The sequence below is a fragment of the Alexandromys fortis genome, unplaced genomic scaffold, assembly GCF_014885135.2.
Source record: "Alexandromys fortis isolate MF-2015 unplaced genomic scaffold, M_Fortis_MF-2015_v1.1 scaffold_2_26212498_36691700, whole genome shotgun sequence".
Taxonomy (NCBI): domain Eukaryota; kingdom Metazoa; phylum Chordata; class Mammalia; order Rodentia; family Cricetidae; genus Alexandromys; species Alexandromys fortis.
Genome location: NW_026067931.1, coordinates 6,767,735 through 6,793,476, shown reverse-complemented (window position 1 = coordinate 6,793,476; position 25,742 = coordinate 6,767,735). Strand labels below are relative to the sequence as shown.

Sequence of the window (25,742 nt, the reverse complement as noted above, 5' to 3'; positions counted from 1 at the left end):
TCTTCTGAATATATTACTCTTGTGGTCACATTTTTCAAGGGAAGTCTTTTTCTATGCACATTATTCTCATTTGGGAATAATGCCCTAGAATTATTCACCTTTTTAAACGAACAAAAAAAAAGCATGGAAAAGAAGTATATTTGCAATATCATCTTATGGTCATGTGTTCAGTTAATTTGTCAGTTTGCTGTTAATGAGAACAGTAGCGCCATTACAGTTTCAACACAAATTACATTTCTCTATTCCCTCATTGAAACTGACTCTTCCAATTGTATCCAAAATACTCAATATTTTAAACAAGCTGTACATCTTATATAGTACGTGGTCTCTTCAGACTGTCAAATTGACATATATTAAAAAGTAAGTAGTACCTCTGTGAATTTCTGAAATTAAAAGTGCACATGTAAAACTTCCGAGTAAATGATTCCTTAACTGGTTTGCCAAGTTCTGTATGCCCAATCATAATATGATAAAATACACTCCCTCGGCATTCTAAATATAGATGTTACTCCTTTGCATGAGACTCTCAACTCTCTTTACAAAATGTAGATAAGAGAGGGAGAAACAGAGAGAATGGGGATTAGTTGTGCCCGTCTGCCATATGGATCTTAGGGACTGAATACAGGCGCCATTACTGTTGGACGGTCTTGCCAGCCCAGTAGGTAAACATTCAAGTAAACATACTTACATGGACATCAGTTTTCTACAGATCAAATGTTCACTCCCAGAGTAATCACACAGGTAAAGAGATAGGTTTATCGCAGATCACCCTTTAGCTCCCTCCTGTACTGCTGCCTATATAGAGCCTACCATTTTGTTATAGTGTTTTCTCCACTTTAAATCTTTGATGACATGTCTTTCTTTACTTGAGTACTTGTAAGGATGGGTTGATTTTCCTCCAGAGCAGTGTGTTTAAGAAGATCCGTATGTGGCCCCCTGGCTCCTGCTTGCCTGTGAGCTGGTTTGCTCTTCTGTCTTCCTGTTCTGTGTTCTGAATAACTGAAACTCAGCTCAGTTTAACTGCTGAGAAGCCGTTCACATTGCTCTCCTGCCTTCTGAACTACCGCCTCTGTGCGCTTGTCTCCCTGTTTCAGGGTAGTACTGGGCTTCGGCACCTTCGTAGCCAGCGTTCATCCGCAGTGACAGAGCTGTTTGCTCTCCTTCTGATGTTCTGGTCTTCCATCTTTTTCGCTGTTTTATGGTATTTCTGCTGTCAGGTTTTATAATTACTTTTCTAAGAACACTATAACAAAAATACAAACAGCAAGGGTTTGTCCTCTTAGTTCCATAAACTCTAAGCTTAATGCCAGTGTTAAGTGATTGTCAGCAACATGATCCTCTGAAGGCTTCAGGGAAACCCCCTTGTTTCTTCCACAGCTGGTGGGGACCAGTAATCCATGGTACTCTTGCCTTCCAGACTCAACATTCCAGTTCCTGCCCTTTGCCTTCCTGCAGCTGGCCTGCTTTGCTTTGGTCGGTCCCTCTCCCTCTGCCGCTCTCCACTCTCGCTCTCCTTCCCTCTCTCTCTTCTTAAGCCCAACAGCTATGGAGTAGAACCCATTCTGCTCCAGTGTGGACCATCTTGATCTAACTGGACCTATTTGCAAGTAAGGTTCCATTTGCCTATGGAGAGCCCTTTTCTTCCTCTTTGGTTCTTCTTTAGTTGAAATGGTTTAGGGACTAAATATCCAGTCATTAGAATTGTATGAAGGCTGTGTGTTTGGAGCTAATAAAGGCTTAGTCATTATTTTAGTATATAACATTTTTCTAAGTCAGTTGGGGTTTAGATGGATATCTCTAAAAGGCTGAACCTGATCACTGTTTTTGTATGTTCCCTTTTAGCTTTTGCGAACATTTGGAGAATGTGAGAACTGGGATGCAGGGATGTCGACTATCTGCCCACCACCATCTCCCGCTGTTGCCAAGACAGAGATTGCTTTGCGTGGTGAATCCCCGTTGCTGGCTGCTACCTTTGCTTACTGGGATAACATTCTCGGTCCTAGAGTAAGACACATTTGGGCTCCAAAGACAGAACAGGTACTTCTCAGTGATGGAGAAATAACTTTTCTCGCCAACCACACTCTAAATGGAGAAATTCTTCGAAATGCAGAGAGCGGAGCTATTGATGTAAAGTTTTTTGTCTTATCTGAGAAAGGAGTGATTATCGTTTCTTTAATCTTCGACGGCAACTGGAATGGAGACCGGAGCACGTACGGACTGTCGATTATCCTTCCACAGACAGAGCTTAGTTTCTACCTCCCACTGCACAGGGTGTGTGTTGACAGGTTAACACACATCATTCGGAAAGGAAGGATATGGATGCACAAGGTAAGGGCCTGTTACGTGTCCATGGTAACCTGGGCATCCAGTGTTTTTCTAGTCCATTTACATTTACGTTTTGAAAATTATATGCAGCTAAAACCAGATGGTAGCAGTTATTTTGTGTCTCCTGAATACAGAGAGATCTGGTCTCGTGACTATGGTCTTCACTTTAGTAATAGAAGATGTGATAGAGCCTCTCCATTGCAAGTGAAAAGTTAAGGGATTAACATTTAGTCTGAGTTTGTTTTGGAAACTTTGACTCTAAGTCCTTTTTGTTTCCCTTTTCTTGTGTGACTTCTTTTCCCACAACTGTGTGAAAGCATAAACCTTTAAAGGTTTTTCTAGGCTGTCAGCCACACAGCCTTTTGTAGCAAAGTTGTTTTCCCAAGTTCCCAGTTTTGTAAGACTGAGCATAGACCACGTTGACTCTAGGGAATTATTTCTTTCAATTTGCAAATTTAGCTAAAGGAAATCTTGTTTTCTCTTGATATTTACAATTCTCCCTCTTATTTTCCACTTTAATACCATCCCGAAAGTCCATGAAAGTGTAACTAATTTTATAAGACCGCTAGCCTATTAGAAGGGGAAATAGCATGTTTTAAGACTGGTTTTCTCTACCCCTGCTGCAGACCCACTTCCTTGTTTCTGACATACTTAATGAGAGTCATTCAGATTGGAAAAGCTTAGCTGCAGGTAGTAGCACGGGCAAGTAATCGCAGGGCTCATGACTCAGGCAAGAGGTCTGGAGTTCATTGCCAGCCCAGGCTACCTCGTGAGATTCAGTCCCAGGAATAAACAAAAGTGAAACAGCCATTCCTCTCTTCCTCAGATGCAAGTCGATCTCGTTTGATTTGAGTCGTGTGTAATTGTTTTCTTTTGAAGCTGCAGGTGTTCTGTGGACTCTTCTCTGCCAGGTTATCTCATCTCTCTACTGTGGGATTAAAGATGCTTTGATTATATTTTACGTTGTGTGTGAGAGCCTGAACTTGTTGGGATAGTTTCTCGTCACCATCTTTTCCCCACCTGCAGTAGAAAGGGTTTCCCTGTGAAATACACATGACAGCGTATCTGCATTGAGAAATAAACAATCGTCAAATGGATATGGTAAAGTAAATTTTCTTTTTCTTAGGAAAGACAAGAAAATGTCCAGAAAATTGTGTTGGAAGGCACAGAAAGAATGGAAGACCAGGTAGAGTACACTGCACATGCTGCCATGACCTCTCCCCACTGCGTACATCTGTAGGAGGGGGGGGGGTTGTCCTTCCGTCAAGGAGCTGAAGATGTGTTCACTTGACAGAGGGAGCGGATAAGTCTTGTGAAGCTGTGTAGAATGAACTGAATAAAATTTCGGCAGCCTAAATCTAAAGACTTGAAAAGAAAAAAAGAGATAATTATATCTATAAATTAATATTTGATTCCCTTTTTCAATCTACCAGAATAAGTTTGGGATCATTTACTCATAGTAAAAGTAAGAAATTACATGAGATTTATTTAGTTAGTTATTGAAAATAGATTTTTAAAAATATAATCTATTCTGCTTATAGTTTTCCCTCCCTCAACTCATCCCAGAACCTCCCCCACTTGTCAGCCCACCCAGATCCATACCCATTCTCTCTCTCTCTCTCTCTCGTTAGGATATAAATAGGCCTCTAAGATAATAATAGTAATAATAACAATAAAGTAAATTAGATAAAAACAAACTAGACTAGGACAAGAAAAACAAATAGAAGAAAAAGGAACAAAAGGAAAAGCTCAAGAATCACATATAGACACAGACGCACACAATTATATATGCAGAAATCCCACTAAAAACACAAAACTGGAAACCATAATATGTAATAAAGGGGGAAAAGCCCTGCTATGGCATTATGAGCAAAGAACTTCCAAAGACGCCACTGACTTTGCTTTGTGCTGGCCGTCTACTGCTGGGCATGCGGCCTGGCTTTACGACTGATTTGCACATCCAGTGAAACTTCTGGAGAAAGTGAATTTTTCATTTGTGAGCAGTTATCAATTGGAGATAGTCTCTGGGATAGGGGTGGGGCCTTACATCTACTTCCCCTCAGCACTGGGACCCCATCAGATCCAGACCTGGCTGTGTGAAGGGAGTGAGCATGCGTCTGAGGTGTCTATCTAGGGGTTCAGACCCAGCTGCAGGCAGTTTTCTTTAAAGGCTTATTTGGCCGTTTGAAAACTCAGACTATTTATATTTATTCCCTGGTAGAGTTATCTGTTTCATTGATGAAACTTGCTGGTAATATCCTCTGCCCTCTCACCACGCAGGCTTCCAGTAACCCTGACTCTAGGGAATGCTGTGTTTATCCTGTGGCTCTGAATGACCGTAGGGAACCAACAGTGGAGTTTTAAAAACATGGTTGTGATGAAATGGCTTCCCCGGTAGAAGTTCACTGCAGACCTTATCAGTGTGGGGCAGACAAGTTCCCCTGAGGGGTGTCGGGAGGGGAATCCCCGTCAGGAAAGGGCTACTTCCCATCACCCTGGCATGCCACCCACTCTCATTATTTCTCCTTCTCAAACTCCAGTCGTTAAACATGGCTCGTGGCCTTTTGTCCCATTTTCCTTAGCTTGACTGAAACGGAATGGCACTTGAAAAAAGTAATTGTTTCACATTTTTATGGGGGTTTGAGGGTATGGTAGTAGAATATTTACCTGTCCTTTATGGCATGGTCCCCAGTTGGATCCCTTGTGTCCTATTTAGGGTTTCTGTTGCTGTGAAGAGACACCATGACCACAGCAACATTATAAAGGAGAACATTTATTTGGGACTGGCTTACATAGTCTATTATTACAGTGGGTGGCATGCAGGCAAAGATTTGTACATCTTTTTTTTTTTTTAATATTGTTGGTATTTTTTTATTTTTCTTTATTTATTATGTACATCTTTTTTGTTGTTGTTGTTTGTTTTGGGTTTTGTTTTTTGCTGTTTTTTCCAGACAGGGTTTCTCTGTGCAACACTGGATATTCTGGACCTCACTCTGTAGATCACACTGGCCTCGAACTCAGAGACCTGCCTGCCTCCGCCTCCTGAATGCTGGGATTAAAGGTGTGTGCCACTACCATACTCTTTGATCAGCGGGTAGCAGGAGACTCTGCCACCCTGGGCATGAGCATATATTAGACCTCAAAACCCACCTCCACAGTGACACACTTCCTCCAACAAGGCTACACTTACTCCAGAAGGCCACACCTCCTAATTGTGCCAACTCCCTATGGAGCAAGCATTCAAATGTGACTCTTCTCTGGAGGCCATTCCTATTCAAACCACCACACCTAGCAACACACACAGACACATATACACATTGACCTTTACAAAATTATGTGTTATACTATTATGAATGGTAAATACTAACTTTTCAGGGGCCAGACGGTAGTGTCACAGGCCTATAATCCCAGCACTTGGGAGGCAGAGGCAAGGGATTCTCTGAGCTCAAAGGCAGCTTTCTACAAAGCAAATTCCAGGGCAGCCAGGGCTACAAGAGAAACCCTTTCTCAAAAACAAAAACAAAAAAAGAAATATTCTGGGACAAGACCTGACGCTAAAAGATTGAAAGTCTAATCTTTACTTGCTTACTGATCAGTAAGAGGGTCTCCAAGAGTAAAGTTCCTGTCACTGACCTCTGAACTGTATTTCTGGAGTAATTACGGAGAGTCATTTCAACACAGGAAATTTAGAACCAAATAAAATTTTGCATTTTTGTGAGATTTTGTTTTTGAAAGCCAGAATCCTGTACTTACTAGGTTGAGTTTCTGGTCTTAGGGTTCTACTTTAAAATGTTGTCCTCACCTTCCGTGGGAGGAAAGTACACAGAGAATAAACTAAAGAGATTTTTAAGTGGAAACATTGTCCTGCAGAAGTTCAATTTAGAGAAGCACGGGGAGCCAGTTTCTTCCGCATTTGTCCTGTAAGGGTTTTTTTCTTGCTCTCCAGTGAGACTGTTCATTCACTTATAGTGACAATGAATGTCCAAGAGGCCACATCTGGAATACTATGTATGCCTGAGCCCATAAAACTTCCCCTTTCTGCTTTCTGTTTGAGCAGCTGACGTAATGTGCTCGCAACTGCTCTGTTATGAGTCATGCTACTGCTTCTGGATGGCACAGCGCTCAGAAACAACTTCAGCCCTCGCCAGCTCAGGGCCCTTCTATCCGTCCCCTGACAAAGTCACTGAACAGGGAAGGAAGTTTAGCATACATTGTTCAGTACATTGTCTTAATTGTGTTTATAAGCAGATGTTTCAACAATTATTCTAAAAAACAGAAACCATGAGTAGTTTATTCTGGAGGTCACTGTAAGATGAATTTTTTTGAAATAATAAAACTGTCTATATCTACATAGACATTTATAGATTAGGATAATTTCCCAAAGGAATTAAGTATCTTCCGTGATAAGGGAATTTGAAAATGCATTTTTGTTTGTATGTTGAGGATTAAACCTAGCGCCTCATCCATGCCAGGCAGCTGTTTATCTTTAACTCAGTGGTTTATCATCCTCAGCCCTCAATTTCAGGTTCTAACTTTAAAATATATGTGAGGGGTTTAAATAATCATTTCATGAAACCTGTGTGAATGAAGAAAACTTACTGAAGTAAATATAAGTGATTAATAATTTTAAAATATGTTTAGCTGAGATGGACAGACACTTGACAGCTTCAGCATCTCATTTAGGTGACCAAAGGCTGATGGGAGAGACGGTCATAACTAAGTGGTGTCACTCCTGTGTCACACACGACAGTTACGCCGCCAACTGGATGCCAGGAAATAGAAATTTTAAAGCAGTGTTTCCGAGATGCAATAAATGGTAGCACTATCTGGCAAGCTCTCCACGGAGATCTGTATCTTACTGATTCTTACTCTGTGTGGCAACTTAGTATACATTTGAGGAGATCATGTCATTTAACGAGAAGGTTGGATATTGAGAGGAGCCTTTCTGGTTCCTTTCTAATGATTCAACATCTTTTCATGCTTGAATTCTCACTTTTTAAAAGGAAAATGTAAAGAGCTTCTATGTCTTAGTTAAATTCCAAAGGAGACCATTCCTAATTGTGGCACTGTCGTTTAATCCTTGCCTGTGATAGTAAAAAAAATAGCTCATTCTCACCAAAGGAAATTATTCCCGAAAGAATGAAAACAAGTTTAAAGAGCATGAAAATACTTGACGGTTGTTTCTGGAGTGGTAGACCTGTCTGGGGCTGTGCTGAGCAGTTCCCTGGAGGGTATTTTACTCTCTGCGTCCATTGAAACAGTTTCACTACTTGGCTCACCCACACAGTGATTTCCTTCACTTTGTTATGTTTGATACAGGGTCAGAGTATCATTCCCATGCTTACTGGGGAAGTCATTCCTGTGATGGAGCTGCTTGCATCTATGAAGTCACACAGTGTTCCTGAAGAAATAGATGTAACTGCCATCGGCTTCTATCTGTACCCTTTATGGATTCCCTTGAGTGATTGTGTGTGTGTGTGTGTGTGTGTGCGTCTCTGTGTGTGTAATGTTCTTGTTTTAATAATGTAAATTTTGTTGTACTACTGTTCACATGAAGTATCTATCAACTTCAGACCAGAAAGCATACAGAAAATGCTGGTTTTTCTGACCAAACAGGCTTTTTTACTCAATCATGTTCTGATAAATTAAACTTAAGTTTAATTTTGTATTTCCTAGAAGAGGGGGAAGTGCCAGGCTTTTCTAGAAGGAACTGGTATTACATACATTGCTTTTGGACAGAGAAGTGTGCCAATGAAGCTGTGAGGGGGGCCTCTTACTCTATTTTCTTTTTTATTTTTCATGTGCTTGGGTGTTTTCCCTACATGTGTGCCTGTGTGCTATTTGCATACAGTGCCCTGGGGGCCAGAAGAGGGTGTCAGATCCCTAAGACACTGGACTTACAAACGGCTGGGAGCTCCCATGTGTGTGCTGGGAATTGAACTCAGGTCCTCTGGAAGAACAGCTTGTGCTCTTAAGCATTGAGCCATCTCTCCAGCTCCTCATTCAGCAGTTTCTTTAATCACTTGTTGAAGATACTTCATTCACACATTTTCCATGTGTAGCTGTCTTTAGACACTGTTCATAATGCTGACTTGTCCTTGAGCTTGGGCCCCTGATTCTGATAGAGGGGCCCACTGTAAAAATTGTTGTTTAACCTGCCTGGCCAACTTTCCCCTTTGTTCTTCTGAAAAGTACGTGCACAGCACGGTTTTATAGGTGTTCTTGATGCTCATAATGAGAGTGCTGTGTCGTGTCTACTCTAGACGTCAGCACGCTCACTCCTACGAGCTCTCTCACCCTGCTGTAAACAGACTGACTGTGTGTCTGTGCCTTTTAGATAGCTGATACAGTGCTCAACGATGACGACATTGGTGACAGCTGTCATGAAGGCTTTCTGCTCAAGTAAGAATTTTACTTCTTTTTCTGAATGCTTGGTAAAGGAGATAAAAATCTTAATTCTCACCCATGATGAGATTTAATGGAAAAAATGAATAGAATACTATTACTCCAATTATTTAGAGAGAGCATTGCACATTTGAACTGTTGCTCATATGTGTACTGTGTTCACTCATACAGTGACATCTCTGATGTGACCTCTTCCGCAGTCTAACAAGGCTGAGTTCCCATACTACTCAGAGAAGTGCTGGCCTGTTGTTTGGGTCTGGTTTCTTCTTGTATTTCTCATTAAAAAAAAAAAAAAGCCATAGAAAGCTATCAAATTGAGTTGCATCATAAGTTTTTGTGAATTTTGTAGGTTAGAAATAGAAATCATTCATATTTTGGACTGGTATTTTTTATCTAACTGTGGAATTTAATACTTAAAGAGCATGAACTCTCAAACCAGACTAGTTACAACTGTGGGGGGTACAACTGGGTCAGCATGGTGAAGCCACCCAAAGGTGTACCTCAGCTTTCTTATCTATAAAATGTGAACAGTGATACCAGCTATTTTTTTGTCTAATTTTTTGTTTTGTTTTCCTGGATAAGTTTTCTCTATATAACAGTCCTCGCTGTCCTGAACTCGCTCTGTAGACCAGGCTGACCTCAAACTCACTGAGATCCACCAGCCTCTGCCTCTTGAGTGCTGGGACCAAAGGCACGCATCTCCACCGCCTGCCAATAACAGATGTTGTATAGGTCCCTTGTGAGCACTGAATGAGGTGAATCACAGAAAGCACTTAGCACAGTGCCAGGCACATCAGTCCCTCCGTAACCATAGCTACTGCTTTCCATTTGTATTTGCTCTGCGACGGGTGAAAGGCGGAACAGCCTGTACTTCCTGAGCACCTGTGTGTCATCTGCAGTAGTGAGTGTTCGGCACTTGGGCCCCATCTCCTGTGCTGATCTTACTGCACAAGTTGCAGATTGTCACCAGCATTTGTTTGTAAAAATGAGAAGCGAATAAGTATTTTTTTATTTTTTTATTATGTATACAATATTCTGTCTGTGTGTATGCCTGCAGGCCAGAAGAGGGCACCAGACCTCATTACAGATGAGCCACCATGTGGTTGTTGGGAATTGAACTCAGGACCTTTGGAAGAGCAGGCAATGCTCTTAACCTCTGAGCCATCTCCCCAGCCCCAAGTATTTTTTTTAAATAAGTATTTACCTCTAGGTCTACATTCTCTTCCTTTAAGCTCACAATGCCTGGTGTGAGCATCTTTAGGAGAAAAGGTCTTACCGGCTTGAACTGGAAGCACTATATGCTGGTGTGAGCCATTCATATGTTGTTTTCAAATATGTTTTTAAAGAAATTACTATAAAATGATGGTGTTAGCCGGGCAATGGTGGTGCACGCCTTTAATCCCAGCACTTGGGAGGCAGAGGCAGGCGGATCTCTGTGAGTTCGAGACCAGCCTGGTCTACAAGAGCTAGTTCCAGGACAGACTCCAAAACCACAGAGAAACCCTTTCTCGAAAAACCAAAAAAAAAAAAAAAATTCTGTAAAATTTATTTAATTTTATGTGCATGAGTACCTGTATGAGCACATGTATACCTGTGCCTGGTACCTGCGAAGGCCAGAAGAGGGCTTTGGGTTCCTTGGAAGTAGATAGTTGTGAGTCACCATTTGGGTGCTGGATCTTCTCTACAAAAGCAGCAAGTGCTCTCCAGCCCTGGGTTGTCTTAAGATTCAGGTAATAAGAAGTCTGTGAAAGGCCCCTAGAAAATGCAGTTTTGCACAAATAAAAGATGACATTTTAGTGATAGCTTTGGTGTTTGTAGGTAAGGCTGTTGTGTGCTGTTGGAAGCTCACTGGTTTTCTCCTTGTGGAGTTGTCATCCTGTGATGTTTTCATTTACCCGCAGTGCCATCAGCTCACATCTGCAGACCTGCGGCTGTTCCGTCGTCGTAGGCAGCAGTGCTGAGAAAGTAAATAAGGTAACTCCTTTTGTAGTGCAGATAAGATCGGACTTAACACTACTAGCACCTCATGAATTATCGTTCAAATACTAGCTTGCAATTGAAATAGCCTTATAGTATAAGGAGGCAATGTAATTTTACCAAATTACTCTGATACCTCTAACAAAAATGACTATGGTAAAATGTGTAAGAATTCAGTTACCACTTTAATTTTGATAATTCATCACTCTTAGTTGTATCATAAATTGTTTTGAGAAAAAAACCTTTAAATGAGTTTTTTTGTTTATGCTTTGTTGTTTTTTGCAATAGAGTCTCACTGTATAGTCTGGGCTGTAAGCCAGGCTAGTCTCAAACTCCTCACAGTTCACTCGCCTCTTCTTCCCAAATACTGAGATTAGAGTCTGCACTACCTTGCCTGGCCTTTAAATGAGATACTTTTCAATATCTAGTTTTGTATTCCTGTATGACTTTACCTACTAAACCATTTGTTACAGGGTATGTGAGCAACTAGGAAACTGTATTGGTAAATAGAATCAGGAAGTAGAGAGTGAGCACATAAATTTTAGGACAAATATTTGAGAGAATCCAAAGATAGATAATATAAAAGAGGAAGTTAAATAATTCATTCAGCTTCTGGAGGTGATGTGCAAAATATATGAGGTTATTACTGTGGGCATAATGGGGAACACAGAAACAATTTTCCTGTTGACAGGAAAGTTATAGGAAAGATAGCATTGAACAGAATTGAACAGCTTGGATGTAGGTGTGTCTACGTTTTCAGGGTAGCTCCCTAAAAAAAGACACACATGTAGGGAGAATTCTAAGATAAGTGATCAGATATTTCCTCAAGGTTAGTGCTAAAAGTATGCAGCTATCTTTATAGTCACTAAAGGTACATAAATATATATTTATATTAATTGTAACAAACTTCATTTCGTTTTCAAAAATTTTACATGTTAGGGATGGCATTTGCTTTATAGAGTTATCGGGTTTTTTTTTTTTTTGAACCATCCTGTGTACTTATATGAAGTTTAATTTGCCACATTTATGTTTCTCATTCAACCGTTTATGAGAGAATAATAAATCTCTCATTATATTTTATCAAGGCATTTGGGGCTGTTACGTGTGACCCCAAAAGTAGCTTTCCACTTGAGATGCTGGAAGCCTTAAGTTCCACGGGGCAGACATCTTGATTGGCGTTATGAAGGGAAAGGCTCTATGGTTTGGGCTTCACTTATCAATTTTTTTTTCATTTTTCATCTTCTTTTAGGTGAATAGCTTGTGTTCCATCTTTTCATTTTGAGAGACAAGTTGCACTACTCTAGTTGAAAACCCAAACTGTCTCTGGATGTGGTCCAAGTCCCACATAGTCGCGCTTACCTGGCTTTCTTCTGTCCCCTAATACAGCCCTAAGCCAGCTCTTCTTGCTGTGCCCGACTTCTAAACCCCCACCACTTGCAGTTGTTTCAAGTGAAATTTAGTAGTTCTTTCTGTGGAAGGTGTGGAAGTCCCTCTTGTTCATTGTAACCGAGTTTGTCCGTTCGCATCACAGGGTGCTGCCCTCATTTAAACGCATGAAATGAGTTTCCCAGTGCTCACTTGAAAAGTGGTTGTTGATGGGTGGAGGTGAAGTCAGTTAATGTATTAGGTTGTTATTTCTCACTGAGATAAAGGTTCCATGGTCAAATCAATTTGATATAGTTAAATTTATAAATGAATATTGCTCACTTAGAGAACAACCATAGTTATTCAAATGTAACCAGTTTTGAGATGCAGTTGATTTACCAACTACTTCCTAAACTTAACTGGCCACAGAATCCCTCTGTAAGCAGTACGTGTTCTGACCATGCCTGTTCAGGTAAGCAAGGGATGCTCCTTACTTGGGAACTGTTTTAGTGGCAGCAACAAAAATTTCTATTTAAAGTTTCTCCCATAAACAAACAGTGGTCTTTTAACTTCACATTTCAACGCCAAATCTTTTCTTCTCTAGATAGTGAGAACGTTGTGCCTTTTTCTGACTCCAGCCGAGAGGAAATGCTCCAGGCTATGTGAAGCAGACGCATCCTTTAAGTACGAATCGGGACTCTTTGTCCAAGGCCTGCTAAAGGTGTGCTTGCCGTGCCTTATCACCTGTGAAGCTATAAGTAAAAGTGAACTTTAGGAATAAGTACTGAGAATCTTTGTAAGGCATGTTGTTAGCATTTAATGTAGCATAGTTTTTGTTGTCTGAGAACGGGTTTCTTTAGTAGTTCTGAGCACGGAGTGTATGTCCTTGACTCTGTAGTTAGTGTCGTCCATGAAGCCCCGTGGGATAGTGTTTCTGTTTCACTTGGTTCCCTCTAGCTATGTGTCTGGCCTCAGTATTTTCTTTTTAAATATATGCTTGAATCAGACTGAGCCTCTGAAATGGTAATGTTTCTTTTCTTACTGAGGAGATTTGGATATGTACCATATGTACATACTTGCTCATTTTTAAAAATTAAAATGTCTTTTAAAGCTTATGCAAAATGTCTGTTTCTAGTACTTACATTTTTTTAAAAATATTTATTTATTATATATACAATATTCTGTCTGTGTGTATATCTGCAGGCCAGAAGAGGGCAGCAAACCTCACCACAGATGGTTGTAAGCCACCATGTGGTTGCTGGGAATTAAACTCAGGACCTTTGGAAGAGCAGGCAATACTTTTAACCGCTGAGCCATCTCTTCAGCCCTATTTTTATTTTTTGTATTAAATTTGGTTCATTTTCAAGAAGGAAAACAGATAAATATAAATTAGCACTTTTCTCAGTAATGAAGTAGAAATAACTGTTTTTCCAGGAAGCTCTGGATTTGGTTGAAAGACCCTACCTAAAAAAAAAAAAATAAGGTGCAAGAGTAACCATAGAAAATTCCAGACATCAACCTCAGTTTTCCACATTCAGGCATATAAGCATACATGTGCGCATGCATTCACACATATACTCAACACATGAACACTCATATACACATGAATGTGTACCACGCTTATATCCATAGATGTGTGTGTGTATAAACACGCCTATATACATACACACACACACACACACACACACAAAACCAGAAAGAAATAGCTTTTCATGATCACTGCAGGGTTCTTTCATAGTTGTTCTTGAGGATGTAAGCATAGCAAAATGGAAAAATTATGACAGTCAACTGTATTTTTCTATTTAGGAGAGAGAGGTGGAAAGAGGGGGAGAAACGTGCAGGATAGTGGTTGATATAGGGTGTCCGACTCTATCACTCTCCACTGTGTTTTTTAGGCAGAGTTTCTCACAGAACCTGGGATGACTGACTAGACTAGCTGGGTCGTGAGGTCCTGACATCTGCCTGCCCACACATACACCCCCACATTGGGTTATAGGCACAGGCTGTTGCAGCGGCTGTTATAGATATACTAAGGATCCTCACATAGGTTGGGGCCTCCTGTTTGTACAGCAATTAGTAGTTTGTCCACTGAACCGTTGCCTCAACTCCAGTTTTATTTTTTAAAATATCTCATATGGGGTATTTTTAATGTTCCTTGCAAAAGGAAATGATAACTTTCAGGGGTGATAGGTATGACATCGTGAGTAAATCATACACTTTGTATACCTGTGTTGAAATGTCACACTGTGCCCTGCAAATACAATTGCTCTGTGTTGATTGGGTGGATGGATGGATGGGTGGATGGGTATTAGTCAAGGATCTCTAGGGTAGCAAAACTTATAGGATTAATCTCAATGTCTCTCTATATCTATCTTTCTATCTCTCTGTCTGTCTGTCTATCTATCTATCTATCTATCTATCTATCTATCTATATGGAATTTATTAGAATGACTTATGGGTGCAGTCCAGCTAGTCCACAATAGAGGGCTGTGAATAGAAAGCCAAGAATCTAGAAGTTTCTCAGTCCATGAGGCTGGATGTTTCAGCTGGTCTTCAGTACACACTGGAATCCCATAGAAGCAGGCTCTAAGGCCGGTGAAGGAATGAACTTGCTAGCAGGCAGAGAGCAAAAGCTTCCATCTTCCAAGTCCTTTATAGGCTTCCAGCAGAAGGTGTGGCTCAGATTAGAGCTGGATTAAAGATCTGGATTAAATGTATTTTAAAATGTATTAATTTGGGGGAGGAATTAAATTTTTAAATGGCCTTAAATGGCATGTTTTTTCCTAGTTCAAATGATCTGAATTAAGGCATATCTTCTTACCTCAAAGATTCGGATTAGAAGTTACTTTAAGTTAAGCAAAAATACCCCACAGGTGTGCCTCCATTTTTGGATTTTAGTTCCAGATGTAATCAAATTAACAACCAAAAGTATCCATCACAAGTTCACCCCTTGTCAACTTGACACACAACCATATCTCCTCATGATTAATTTCCATATAAAAACAATAACCAGGTCATAACAACCTAAACATGATATAACCATCCCACATACAATCAGAAATGCATTATTATTATTATCCCTCATACAGCGGTAAACATAAATTTAGAAGAGATGGCAATGTTCCATGAGGGACATTCTTGTAGTGTCTCAAACTTGATAACCATTGATATTCTCTTAATTGGTGTTATATGACATTATAAAGACATGGAGGAAAGGAAACATCCTGCCTGGATTAGGCTGTGGTAGTTTCCCATTAGCTTCCATCACAGGACATGGTAGCACCAAGAGCCACGCTGAAGGATCTCCTGCACTCCAGACATAATCCTCCTTACCTCCATTGTGGAGAAGCAATCCAATTTCTCTGTGGTAATCTGGAGCAGCCCACCCTCCTAGCACTGTTATTCCTTTTCAGCCTGATGACTTAAGGGCATTAGAAGCCCAGAGTGGTCCGGAGAATCTGGCTTCCAGTTGAGTGGCGTGTTCATTGTGTCTCCTGGCAGGAGCACTCCCTCAGTAACCAAAACTGCCAGGCCAACAGAACTTAAGGTCACAGAAACAGGAAGCAAAGAATTCCTAGTGGTTCATTAGGGGTGATAGTGGATGGAAATATTCTCTTTTCTATCCCTTGTTTCCTGGACCTGTGGATCCTCACTAGCGGGAGAAACTACCATATATCGGACACTAATTCAAAGCATCTCCCACCTTCTGGGGAACCCTGTCCCAGCCGTTCAGGCTGATACCACTTAATTGGCACTGTAATTGTGACTTCCTGGTACCAACTTCTGTCCTAGTTAGGGTTACTACTACTGTGAGGAAACACCATGACCAAAGCCACTTTGAGAAACGGACTTACTTAGCTTATTCTTCCGCATTGCAGTTCATCACCAAAGGAAGTCAGGACAGGAGCTCCTGCCGGGCAGGAACCCGGAGGCAGCTGCTGATGCAGAGGCCATGGAAGAATGCTTCTTAATGGCCTGCTCTCCATAGCTCACTGAGCCTGTTTCTTTATAGAAGTCGGGGCTCCCAGCCCAAGGGTGGCCCCACCTACAGTGGACTGGCCTCTCCCTCAGGATCTCTTTTTTAAAAAAATGCCAGCAGGCTTGCCTATCGCCCAGTATTACAGAGGCATTTTCTCTGTTGACCCAACCCCTCTAATAACTCTAGCTTGTGTCAAGTTGGTCTAAAATTAGACTAGCCTTAAACTCACAGTAATCCACCTGCCTCAACTTCCTGAGTGTTAGGATTATATTTATTTAAAAATTAAATGTAACAAATAAAGGGGATTTGTTGACTCAAATATGGTGACCCCCCAATCATAAAATTATTTTCATTTCTATTTCCTAACTATAATTTTGCTACTATTATGAATTGTAATGTAAATATCTGATATCAAGATATCTGATACGCGAACCCTGTGAAAGGATCCCAACCCCCAAAGGTTGAGAACTCCTGACTTAGAAAATTGAAGGTCCTGACTTCAATCTCCATTTTCACCCCCAAAATGAAAATCAGCTTTTGGGTTTCAAATCATGCACCTGCCATGAGCTCAGAACTGAAGAAAACTTTACAAATCCCAATTTTACCAATTTTCTGTAACGGCACAATGAAGTTCCCCTGTTCAGTTATGTACTGTAACTTCTGACAGAGCCTCTGTGCCACGTGCCCAGGGGAATGCAAAGCCTGACTGAGTGAAACACTGAGAGCTCACCAAGCAAAGCTAAGCTCTAGAGCTTTCCAGAGATACCTTGGGAGACAGTCATTATCCTAGCCTTTTCAGAGTGAAAGGCTTAGGCAGTCTCTATCTTCTGTTAGTTCACACCTCTTAGCATGTTATCACATACACAGCGGTTAAGTTACATGGTAACTGGCTGCCCGGCCAGCTAGAAAGGGGCAAGTATTTTCCTATTTATGTACATAGTCATTTAGATACAGGAAGGATAAAAAGACCAGCAAGTAATCACCGTTAACGATTGGCACTGGTCTTTGTAGCCGTTTTCTTCTGTGTGTATTCTGTGCCACGCTCTGCTGTTGGATTACACTTGGCATGTTCTGACCCACTTCTTAAATGGTGCACTGTACACTCCTTTCACTTCACTATAAGCACAAACTGTAGTGACTGGAGTTTTATATAGTAACCTCTTGAATGTTGTTTCTGAGAGGGCCTTATACCAGATGTGCAGGGGGATGCATCTCCATTATCATTATTACCTTATTTTTAAAATGGCTTCTCACTTGGCATGTGGCCAGTAAGCTTTCTCTTCGTTTTGACAGGATGCAACGGGAAGCTTTGTACTGCCCTTCCGGCAAGTGATGTATGCCCCGTACCCCACCACGCACATTGACGTGGATGTCAATACCGTCAAGCAGATGCCACCGTGTCACGAGCACATCTACAATCAACGCAGGTACATGAGATCGGAGCTGACGGCCTTCTGGAGGGCAACTTCAGAAGAGGACATGGCTCAGGACACCATCATCTACACGGATGAGAGCTTCACCCCTGATTTGTAAGTGACACTTGGTCTTGGGCGTCATTGTCAAACAACATAAACTTTTTGTCATTTACGGGTAAAAACAGTGCAAGTTGTACTTAAAAGGAAAGACGTGACAAGCATAATGATGCCTGAAGAAGCATTTAATCAGCCACATTTTCTTTATTTTTAAATATTTATTATTATTTTTAGACAGTCTCACTGGGGAGATCTATATGGCCCACTGAGAACTTACTGGAACTGGCCTGGAACTCACTAGATAGACCAGGCTAGCCCCAATCTCACAGAGATTCACCTGCCTCTGCCTCCCAAGTTCTAAGATTAAAGGTGTGTACCACCACACCTGGCTTAAATCTTCATTTCTTAAAATATTATTTCCTGTAATACAGATTAAGATTTCCTCAAAAATTAAACACTTGGTTGTCACGTCCACCCTCTACCAGCAAGGAAAAACACAACACCCGGAGCTCTTCTTGCAGCAGTTTTCAGGACTTTATTCACAGCAATCTATCTCCTTCTCCTTCTCTTTCTCTCTCCCTCTCTTCTCTCTCTGACCTCTCTCCCCTCTCCCCTGGCAAACCTCTCCCAGCCCTTAAGCAGGCATGGGCTGCCAACCCCGAACTGCCAGGTGGGCACTGCCCATAGGTTCACGCATATGCAGGCAGCTGATAATCATTGCGTGATCATAGCATAGGTCAGGCCTTAGCCATCTCAGGAGTTGATTATACATCTCCATCAGGTGTGACTCTATGCTGCTTGCTACACTTGGTAAATATGTACTGAACTCCTAGTTACTTAGTGAATTGCCGGGGTAAGAAGGATCAGTCAGAAAATGGCAGCCCTGCTGGTAATTTAGTATATAATGATCCTTGAACATTCTTGTATCCTAAGCTGCGGTAGTTCTAAGCCTTTTTTCTTAGATATGAATATAAAACCTAGAAAAAAAAACAGCTGATATATATGGGGGAAAAAAGCACCTGTTTCCTTTGCTTTGTACATTTTGCTACTTATTTCTTATTTCTTACCAGAAAATGTAGTCAGCCAAGTAAAGGAAATAATTATTGATTACAATAAAAATTATCATCTTGAATTTCAAAACTTCAAAAAAGTATTTAAATGATGTTCTAAATCCTGAAAAAGAATTGCAATATGGTATTTCTGTTCTCTTGAATCAATGAAGTGCTTAAAATCGGGATAGTCCTTAGAATATACTCAAAATATGTTTACTGTGATTATGTGGGTTGAAGGGTTTTAGGCAACAGCAAATTTGGAGCAGATTTACTGTTTGGTATATCTTATGTCTCTGAAGAAGAAAACAGCCAAAAGAGAAACATGGGGCGCACCAGTAGCCACAGTAAACTGCACAGATGAGAGCATCATGCCCAGAGCTCTTAACACGTAGATGAACCCTTTTAGCTCTCCTGTGCTCTTTGGATTGCTTTGAAAGGTTACAGGAATTGCTTCAGAAAAGGGAGACAGGGTTTCTCTGTGGTTTTGGAGCCTGTCCTGGAACTAGCTCTTGTAGACCAGGCTGGTCTCGAACTCACAGAGATCCGCCTGCCTCTGCCTCCTGAGTGCTGGGATTAAAGGCGTGCGCCACCACCGCCCGGCTTGAATTCCCTTTCACTAGTTCACATACTGGCAGTCTTGGAAAACGTGCAACTCTTCTCACTGAGTCCGCGTGCCAGCGTCTTTCTCATAACTAATGGGCCCAAGGTCCTGTTTTTTGTTTTGTCTTGTTTTGTTTTGTTTTTTATTTGATTGTTTAGAATCTCTTCTCAGAAAAATGTGGACATAAATAGATCTGCAGCCTGTTCGTGTTTTTGTTTTTGAATGTTTGTTTGGCAGATTTGACAAAAGCAATTGGTCAGCTATTCTAACATGATAAAATAATGTCATGATTTTAGAATTTTATTTCCAGTTCTAAGTAAATGTTTCGAATATAAAATTGTCAAAATATTTCCAACCAGGAAGTTATATTTTGCCCTGGAGATAGTCTTTGCTTTTCCAGCTCTTTAGTGATCCAGATTTTTATTCAGTAAAATAGAAATTGGAAAATGGGGGCCCAGAGCCCTAACCTGTCCATGAAGCCCAGTGACGGTGCTGTTGGTGCCCAGTGCTGCTATGAAATCCTGGCTCCCCCTTCTTGGTTTCTCTCTCTAGCTTGGTTCACTCGTCTCGTAAGACTAAGAAACCTGCAGTGCTTCCCACTTACTTCTGCGTATTCCCCTCCTGCTCTCGCTTCCTATCCAGGCATATTATGATCTCTACTATCTCGATCTTGCTTTTCATCCATCCTGTCATAATAAACGTTACACTTTCACTCGACATGAATACAGTAGCCTAGGGAAAATGGAAGAGAAACAATGAAAGGAAATGGGGTCTGAGAAAAAACAGTCTTCTCTGTTAGCATCTGCTCTGATCAGGCTGACACAGCTCACTTCAACTGGCCATTTTGTCTGCAGTTTACATGCCAGCCATTGCTGAGGTAGTAACTTACTGGGATGCTGGCTCATGTTTACAGGTAGTGAGTCTCTTGACATAAGCCCAGTTTGTAAGGGATGGGTTCTAAAACTCATTGACAGATAGGCATGTGCACTTCCTGGGGTATACTCAGCTTATGCTGGCTAGAAAAAACCACCAGTAATGGACAAATGTTCCCTTGAGTTTAAATGTATCTGTGTGTGTGTGTGTGTGTGTTCATTTTGTGTGTACTGAATATTAAACCCAGGGGGCTCATGCAAGCTAAGTATACATTCCAAATATTCACATCTGTATTCTTACATATCTGTTTATGAAACATTAATTTTTTGACTTGAGTGAGAGGTTATGGAAATTGACTCTGTATAACCATTAATGTTTGGACTGTTTTCTTCTTAGGAATATTTTCCAAGATGTCTTACACAGAGATACTCTAGTGAAAGCCTTCCTGGACCAGGTAAACATGACACCAGCCATGGCCAGAGGAAGTGATATTGCAAGTTTTCTTTTAAATTATGTCCCACCATGTCTACAAAATACATACAAAGAACTAAAGTGTTTATAGCCCTTTCTGAAGTCTGTAAGTGAAGTTGCCTTTGAATTATTAATGGGAAATAGCCTGTATATTAACAGTTAAAAAAACAGCATTCCCCATCCCAGTAATTGTTTTAACTACTGCCCTATCTATACCTTAAAGGGGTTTTTCATTGAAGAGGGGTGTGCTTTTATTTGCCTTAATTGAATTGAAAATGTTATCAAAGCTTAGTAGATGTGTGTTTAAATCGTGGCATCTCTTTTGTCTCAGTTCTAAAATGTTCTTCTGAGTTACACATTTGGAAAGGAGGATGATTGCATGGGACTTGTTTCTAACTGTAACTAGAGCTTTGTTACAGTACCATTCTGGGAGCCAGGCCAAGGCCCTGTATCCCAGACCCGGCTTAGATAATGAGATCCTCATGTTAACCAGGGCTAGGTCTGGATCCGGGTCTGTGTGACGGGTGACAGTGCCGAGTTAGAGGATCATCCGTAGTCGAGCAATTTCACGTTCCTGAAGCTGAAATGAAATTCCCTTCATCCTCACTTCACACAACCCGAAACAATTCACAGAAGGATTTCTCATAATAAAATAAGGATATATTTTGGTGTAGAATGCAAAATCTACAGTGCATTTTGAGCAGTAAAATCGGAAATCTTGTCAAGTGTCAGTGTTTCCAGACCATCGCCATTGCCACGGTGCTGCCCTTTGGGAATCTGAAGAAGTGGTTGTACTGGGTGACGGGTGTCAGATGCTGTCAGCGTCGTCGTGGAAGCTGCCACATACAAATGTATCGGAACTGTATTGTCTGGTGTCCCTGCAGGTCTTCCACCTGAAGCCTGGGCTGTCTCTCAGGAGCACCTTCCTCGCACAGTTCCTGCTTGTTCTCCACAGAAAAGCCTTGACGCTAATCAAGTACATAGAGGACGACACGTGAGTCAGCTCCTCTGCAGAAAACCTCTATGCATTGTGAGTCTCTGTTTCACTCCCTTTGAGCAATGTCTGTATTATAATGTTTGGTTTCTTTGTTTGTTTGTTTTGTTTTATTTATAGGCAGAAGGGGAAAAAGCCCTTTAAGTCTCTTCGGAACTTGAAGATAGATCTTGATTTAACAGCAGAGGGCGATCTTAACATAATAATGGCTCTAGCTGAGAAAATTAAGCCAGGCCTACACTCTTTCATCTTTGGGAGACCTTTCTACACTAGTGTACAAGAACGTGATGTTCTAATGACTTTTTAAACTTGTGGTTTGCCGTGTCTGTCTCATCACGGCCAGGCATGCCGTTGCAGTAGCTCCGAGGTGTGAACACGCCCTTCCTCCAGCTGTGCTCTGGAGGTAGTCACACTACACTTGTCACTAGAGGTCTGCACAGGGGCGTTCGGTGCAGCGTTACAGTGAATGTCTCTTTTCCTAGAATAGATGTACTCTCTTAGGGACTTATGTTTACGGTTATCCTAAATACTATTGCTGTCTTTTAAAGATATGAATGGTAGGATATAAACTTGATATAACTGCTGTTGTTTTTGAATCTTATGACTCATGGTTTACGTGTATCACAGTGAAACCCTAGTTAACTTTTACAGACACAGTGTAAGTTGACTTTCTGTCCCTCAGTGTCCCCGCGTGTGTAGGATTACATGCTTCTGCAACAACTGAAAATTAGAACCTTGGAAGTTTTCAGTTTCACAGAAAGGAACTTAGCTTGACTACGGGTTAGTTTTGGAAGAAGGCGTTGATAAAGCAGAGCTTTGGGTGACATCAAGTGTTAGACCTTCCTTTATAGACTTCGTCCTTCAGATGCAGTCTGTGAGAAACACCATGCAGTCGTGTGTGCTCACCAGCTATCGTGAACCGTGGTGTGCTTTTGTTGGTTTATTGTTGTAATTTTGTCAAAGGAAGTGACATTTTTGTTTTTGTAATTGTTGCCAACAGTTTAAAGCTAATTTTCATTATTTTTTGAGCCAAATTAAAATGTGCACCTCCTGTGCCTTTCCCAGTCTTGGAAATATAATTTCTTGGCGGAGGGTCAGATTTCACTGCTCAGTCGTCCCCATCTGACTACGCTGTGCACAGTCTGCCATGTGCCTGGCTTAGAAGTCCCTGTAAAATCCGTCAGAATATGTTTGCTATAAGATCTTCTCTCAAGGTCAGGAAAGCTTCTCTCCTCGTTCCTTCCGTTTTCTGTCTGTATTCTGTGGTGTTTGCCATGTTGCCTGCATCACAAGAACAGCAGGAGAAATTTGCCCCCAGTGCTATTTTTCTAGGTGCTATTATGGCAAACTCTGTGGTCTCTTTTTGTTCCTGTAATGTTTGAGCGTCTTGCTGGTTGTGAAATGCTGATTAGCAGAGCCCTGTGCCCGAGCAGTGTTAGCATAGGTATGAATAAACACAAGTAGTATCTTATTTAAAACTGTGGATTAACATAAAAGGGAGAATATATTTATTTTTTACAAAAGGGATGAAAATAAAGTTCTTTCTTCACCCACCAAATTCATCAAGAAAAAAAAGTTCTATTCTGAAAGGTCAGAGTGGTTTTGATATTACAAATCAGAAAAGTGTAGACATCTCAATTTTTAAACACGCACTGACCAGGCTGGCTTATGAACTCCAAACTCCAAGCCGCTCAGTTGTGGTGAAATGTATAGATCCCACCTTTTAGTGTCCCGCACTCATTGCTGCACACAGGAGTCTTCTTTAAGTGCTAATTGTTTTCTTTCACGGGTTTACTGTGTTGTTACAGAGAATGTAAGTTGTACAGTGAAATAAGTTATTGCAGCATGTGTAAACACTGTTATATATCCTTTCTCCTAGATGGGGAATTTTGAATAAAATACTTTGGAAATTCTGCCTGTGTTAGTTCTTCATTCAGGTAAAATACAGCAGTGAGGGGGGTGGGATTAGCTCCCCATTGAGCTGCCAATCATGTTGAATCTAGACCTTAGTTTTTAATCTTTTCTTTCAAAAAAGATATTCAAAGTTTATGAATGATGCGAGGCTGTCACATTTAAAAGAACAATAAGAAAACTGCCAAGTAGGATAGCGCATGCCGGTAATCCCAGTACTGGAGAGGTTGGGGCAGGAGCATCGGAAATTCAACAGCTTCAAAGACATGGTGAATTCAAGACCAGCCTGGGCTGCATGAGGCTGCAGGACCCTCTTAACTTCCAGTATTGAATCTCGATTTGTTTCTATCATACATTAATATTTCACACACAAATTAATTCTTAAATTCTCCTTTGAAAAATTCCCTACTGAGGAGGTCAGAGAGATAGTTCAGTTGGTAAAGGTCCCTGTTGCCAACTGTGACAACCTGAGTTCAGTCACCGACCTGCGTGGTGGAAGGAAGAAACTCCTGCAGCTTGTCCCTGCCATGTACACACGGACCACACACACACACACACACACACACACGTGCGCACGCACATTTGTAAGATTCCTATTCCAGTGATATTAATAGAATCTAAACGAATTTGTTCTTTCTAAGTGATTGGTACAGGTGTCCAACTTAAAATCCAAAAGCTGAACAAAGCACATTCAGGCGCTTTTATTTGAAAAGCAAGAAATGAGATTGACATTTTCACTCCAAGAGAAAACGTCTCTTCCCAAGTAGAGCAGTGGAGCTGAGAGATTCGCCGCAGCATTGAGAGTCTCGAAGAGGGCTAGACATGCAGCCCAGAGCTGGAGTGCTCGCAGCACGCCCTGGCCTCAGCTCCTAGCACTGCGGCAGAGTACGGGATTCTCAAATTAGGAAGCAAACCCATGTGAAAGTCCTGCAAGCTAAACAGAAAAATAGTGGCTCACCCTCACTTCACCCTGACTGTTGTGGAATTGCACAAATCGATCTCTCTCCCAGTCTGCTGAGTGGGGTTTGAAGTAATGAAGAGTGTTACTGGCCTCAATTAACACTTCCCCCAGGACTGGCTCCGTCTGCCACCGTCATAACTGTCATCTTAGATGTGAAAAAGCCAGAGCTTGACTTCCAGCCAATAACTGCTCCCGTTCGATTTTGTCCCCAGCTGTTAAGGTTGTTCCTGAGCAGGCAGCATCTAGCCGAATTCCTCCCCGTAGTGAGTCCCCTGCATTGTTAAATTGAAGGGCATTGAAGAGAAATCAAGTCTATGTTCTCGAGCTCTGCCGAGGCTCGTTTTAAAACCACTTTTTATTATAATGTAAGCTTTTAAATTGTCATTAGCACGCAGTAATTTTGTGCACGAACTCACTAGTGTTTCCCTACGTGCACAGAGCATGCTGTGGTCAAAAGCTGCCTTTTCTCCTTGCTCCCCACTCTTTCCAGCGTCTGTTGATTCTACCTTCGGTAAGTCTCTAGGTCCGCACGTGAGAAAAAAACACTCAGTTCTTGTCTTTCTGTGCTATTTCGCTTAACGTGATATTTTCCAGATCCATTTCCATACATCACACTGCAAATAACAGTATTTAATTCTGCTTAATGGCCATATAACACATTTGTCTGTATGTATCATATTTTCTGTATTCGTCTGTTGAAGGTGTGGTGATTTAAAAGCAGATGGCCCCCAAAGGAAGTGGCACCATTGGGAGGTGTGGTCTTGTTGGAAGAAGTGTGTCACTGTGGATGTGTTGTCCCTGTGTGTCGCTGTGGGGCAGGTTTCGAGGTCTTTTGTTTAAGCATCACTCTGGGTCTCAGTCCACTTCCTGGTTTCTGCGAGATGGAGGACTCTCAGCTAGTTCTTCAGAACCATGTCTGCCTGCACGCCACCATGCTCCCTGCCGTGATGATAATGGACTGAACCTCTGAAACTGTAAGCGAGCCACCCCAATTAAATGTTTTCCCTTATAAGAGTTGCCGTGGTCGTGGTATCTCTTCACAGCGATAGAAACCCTTAGACAAATGGCATCAAGACTGATATCCGGAGTAACATCTATGTGGATTTATTAGCCTCTGTGGATTGTGTCGCAATAAATACGGCAGGCAGTTATCTCTGGCACCATTTCCCTTCCTTTGGTTCTATCTCCAGAAATGGGGTTGATGGATTATCTGGAAGATCCATTTTTAGGGGTGTGGGTGTGTGTGTTCACATGTGTAAATATAAGTGTTTGAGTGTGTGCATACACAAACGGCACACTCATGCGGAGGACAAGTTGACATTGGATCTCTGCCTCAGTGACTGTCCACCTTTTACT

General features: G+C 41.4%; 1 protein-coding gene across 6 annotated transcripts in view; it reads left to right on the top strand.

Annotated features, from left to right (window-relative positions):
* The window catches only part of C9orf72 (C9orf72-SMCR8 complex subunit), a 30,764-nt gene extending 5,353 nt beyond the window's left edge, over nucleotides 1–25,411 (top strand). For 2 of the 6 annotated variants that reach the window (XM_050145492.1, XM_050145493.1), the window contains exons 2-11: nucleotides 1,843–2,328; nucleotides 3,452–3,511; nucleotides 7,645–7,740; nucleotides 8,663–8,727; nucleotides 10,632–10,704; nucleotides 12,677–12,793; nucleotides 17,345–17,580; nucleotides 20,446–20,503; nucleotides 21,405–21,514; nucleotides 21,635–23,427. In XM_050145492.1, the coding sequence (XP_050001449.1) occupies nucleotides 1,885–2,328; nucleotides 3,452–3,511; nucleotides 7,645–7,740; nucleotides 8,663–8,727; nucleotides 10,632–10,704; nucleotides 12,677–12,793; nucleotides 17,345–17,580; nucleotides 20,446–20,503; nucleotides 21,405–21,514; nucleotides 21,635–21,821 (1,446 nt within the window). In that variant the 5' untranslated portion in view covers nucleotides 1,843–1,884 and the 3' untranslated portion in view covers nucleotides 21,822–23,427. Of the gene's footprint in view, nucleotides 1–1,842; nucleotides 2,329–3,451; nucleotides 3,512–7,644; nucleotides 7,741–8,662; nucleotides 8,732–10,631; nucleotides 10,705–12,676; nucleotides 12,794–17,344; nucleotides 17,581–20,445; nucleotides 20,504–21,404; nucleotides 23,428–25,087 lie in introns of those variants that run through there. The other 4 variants (XM_050145496.1, XM_050145495.1, XM_050145494.1 and 1 more) reach the window with 4 other exon arrangements.
* Nucleotides 25,412–25,742: the final 331 nt, after the last annotated feature.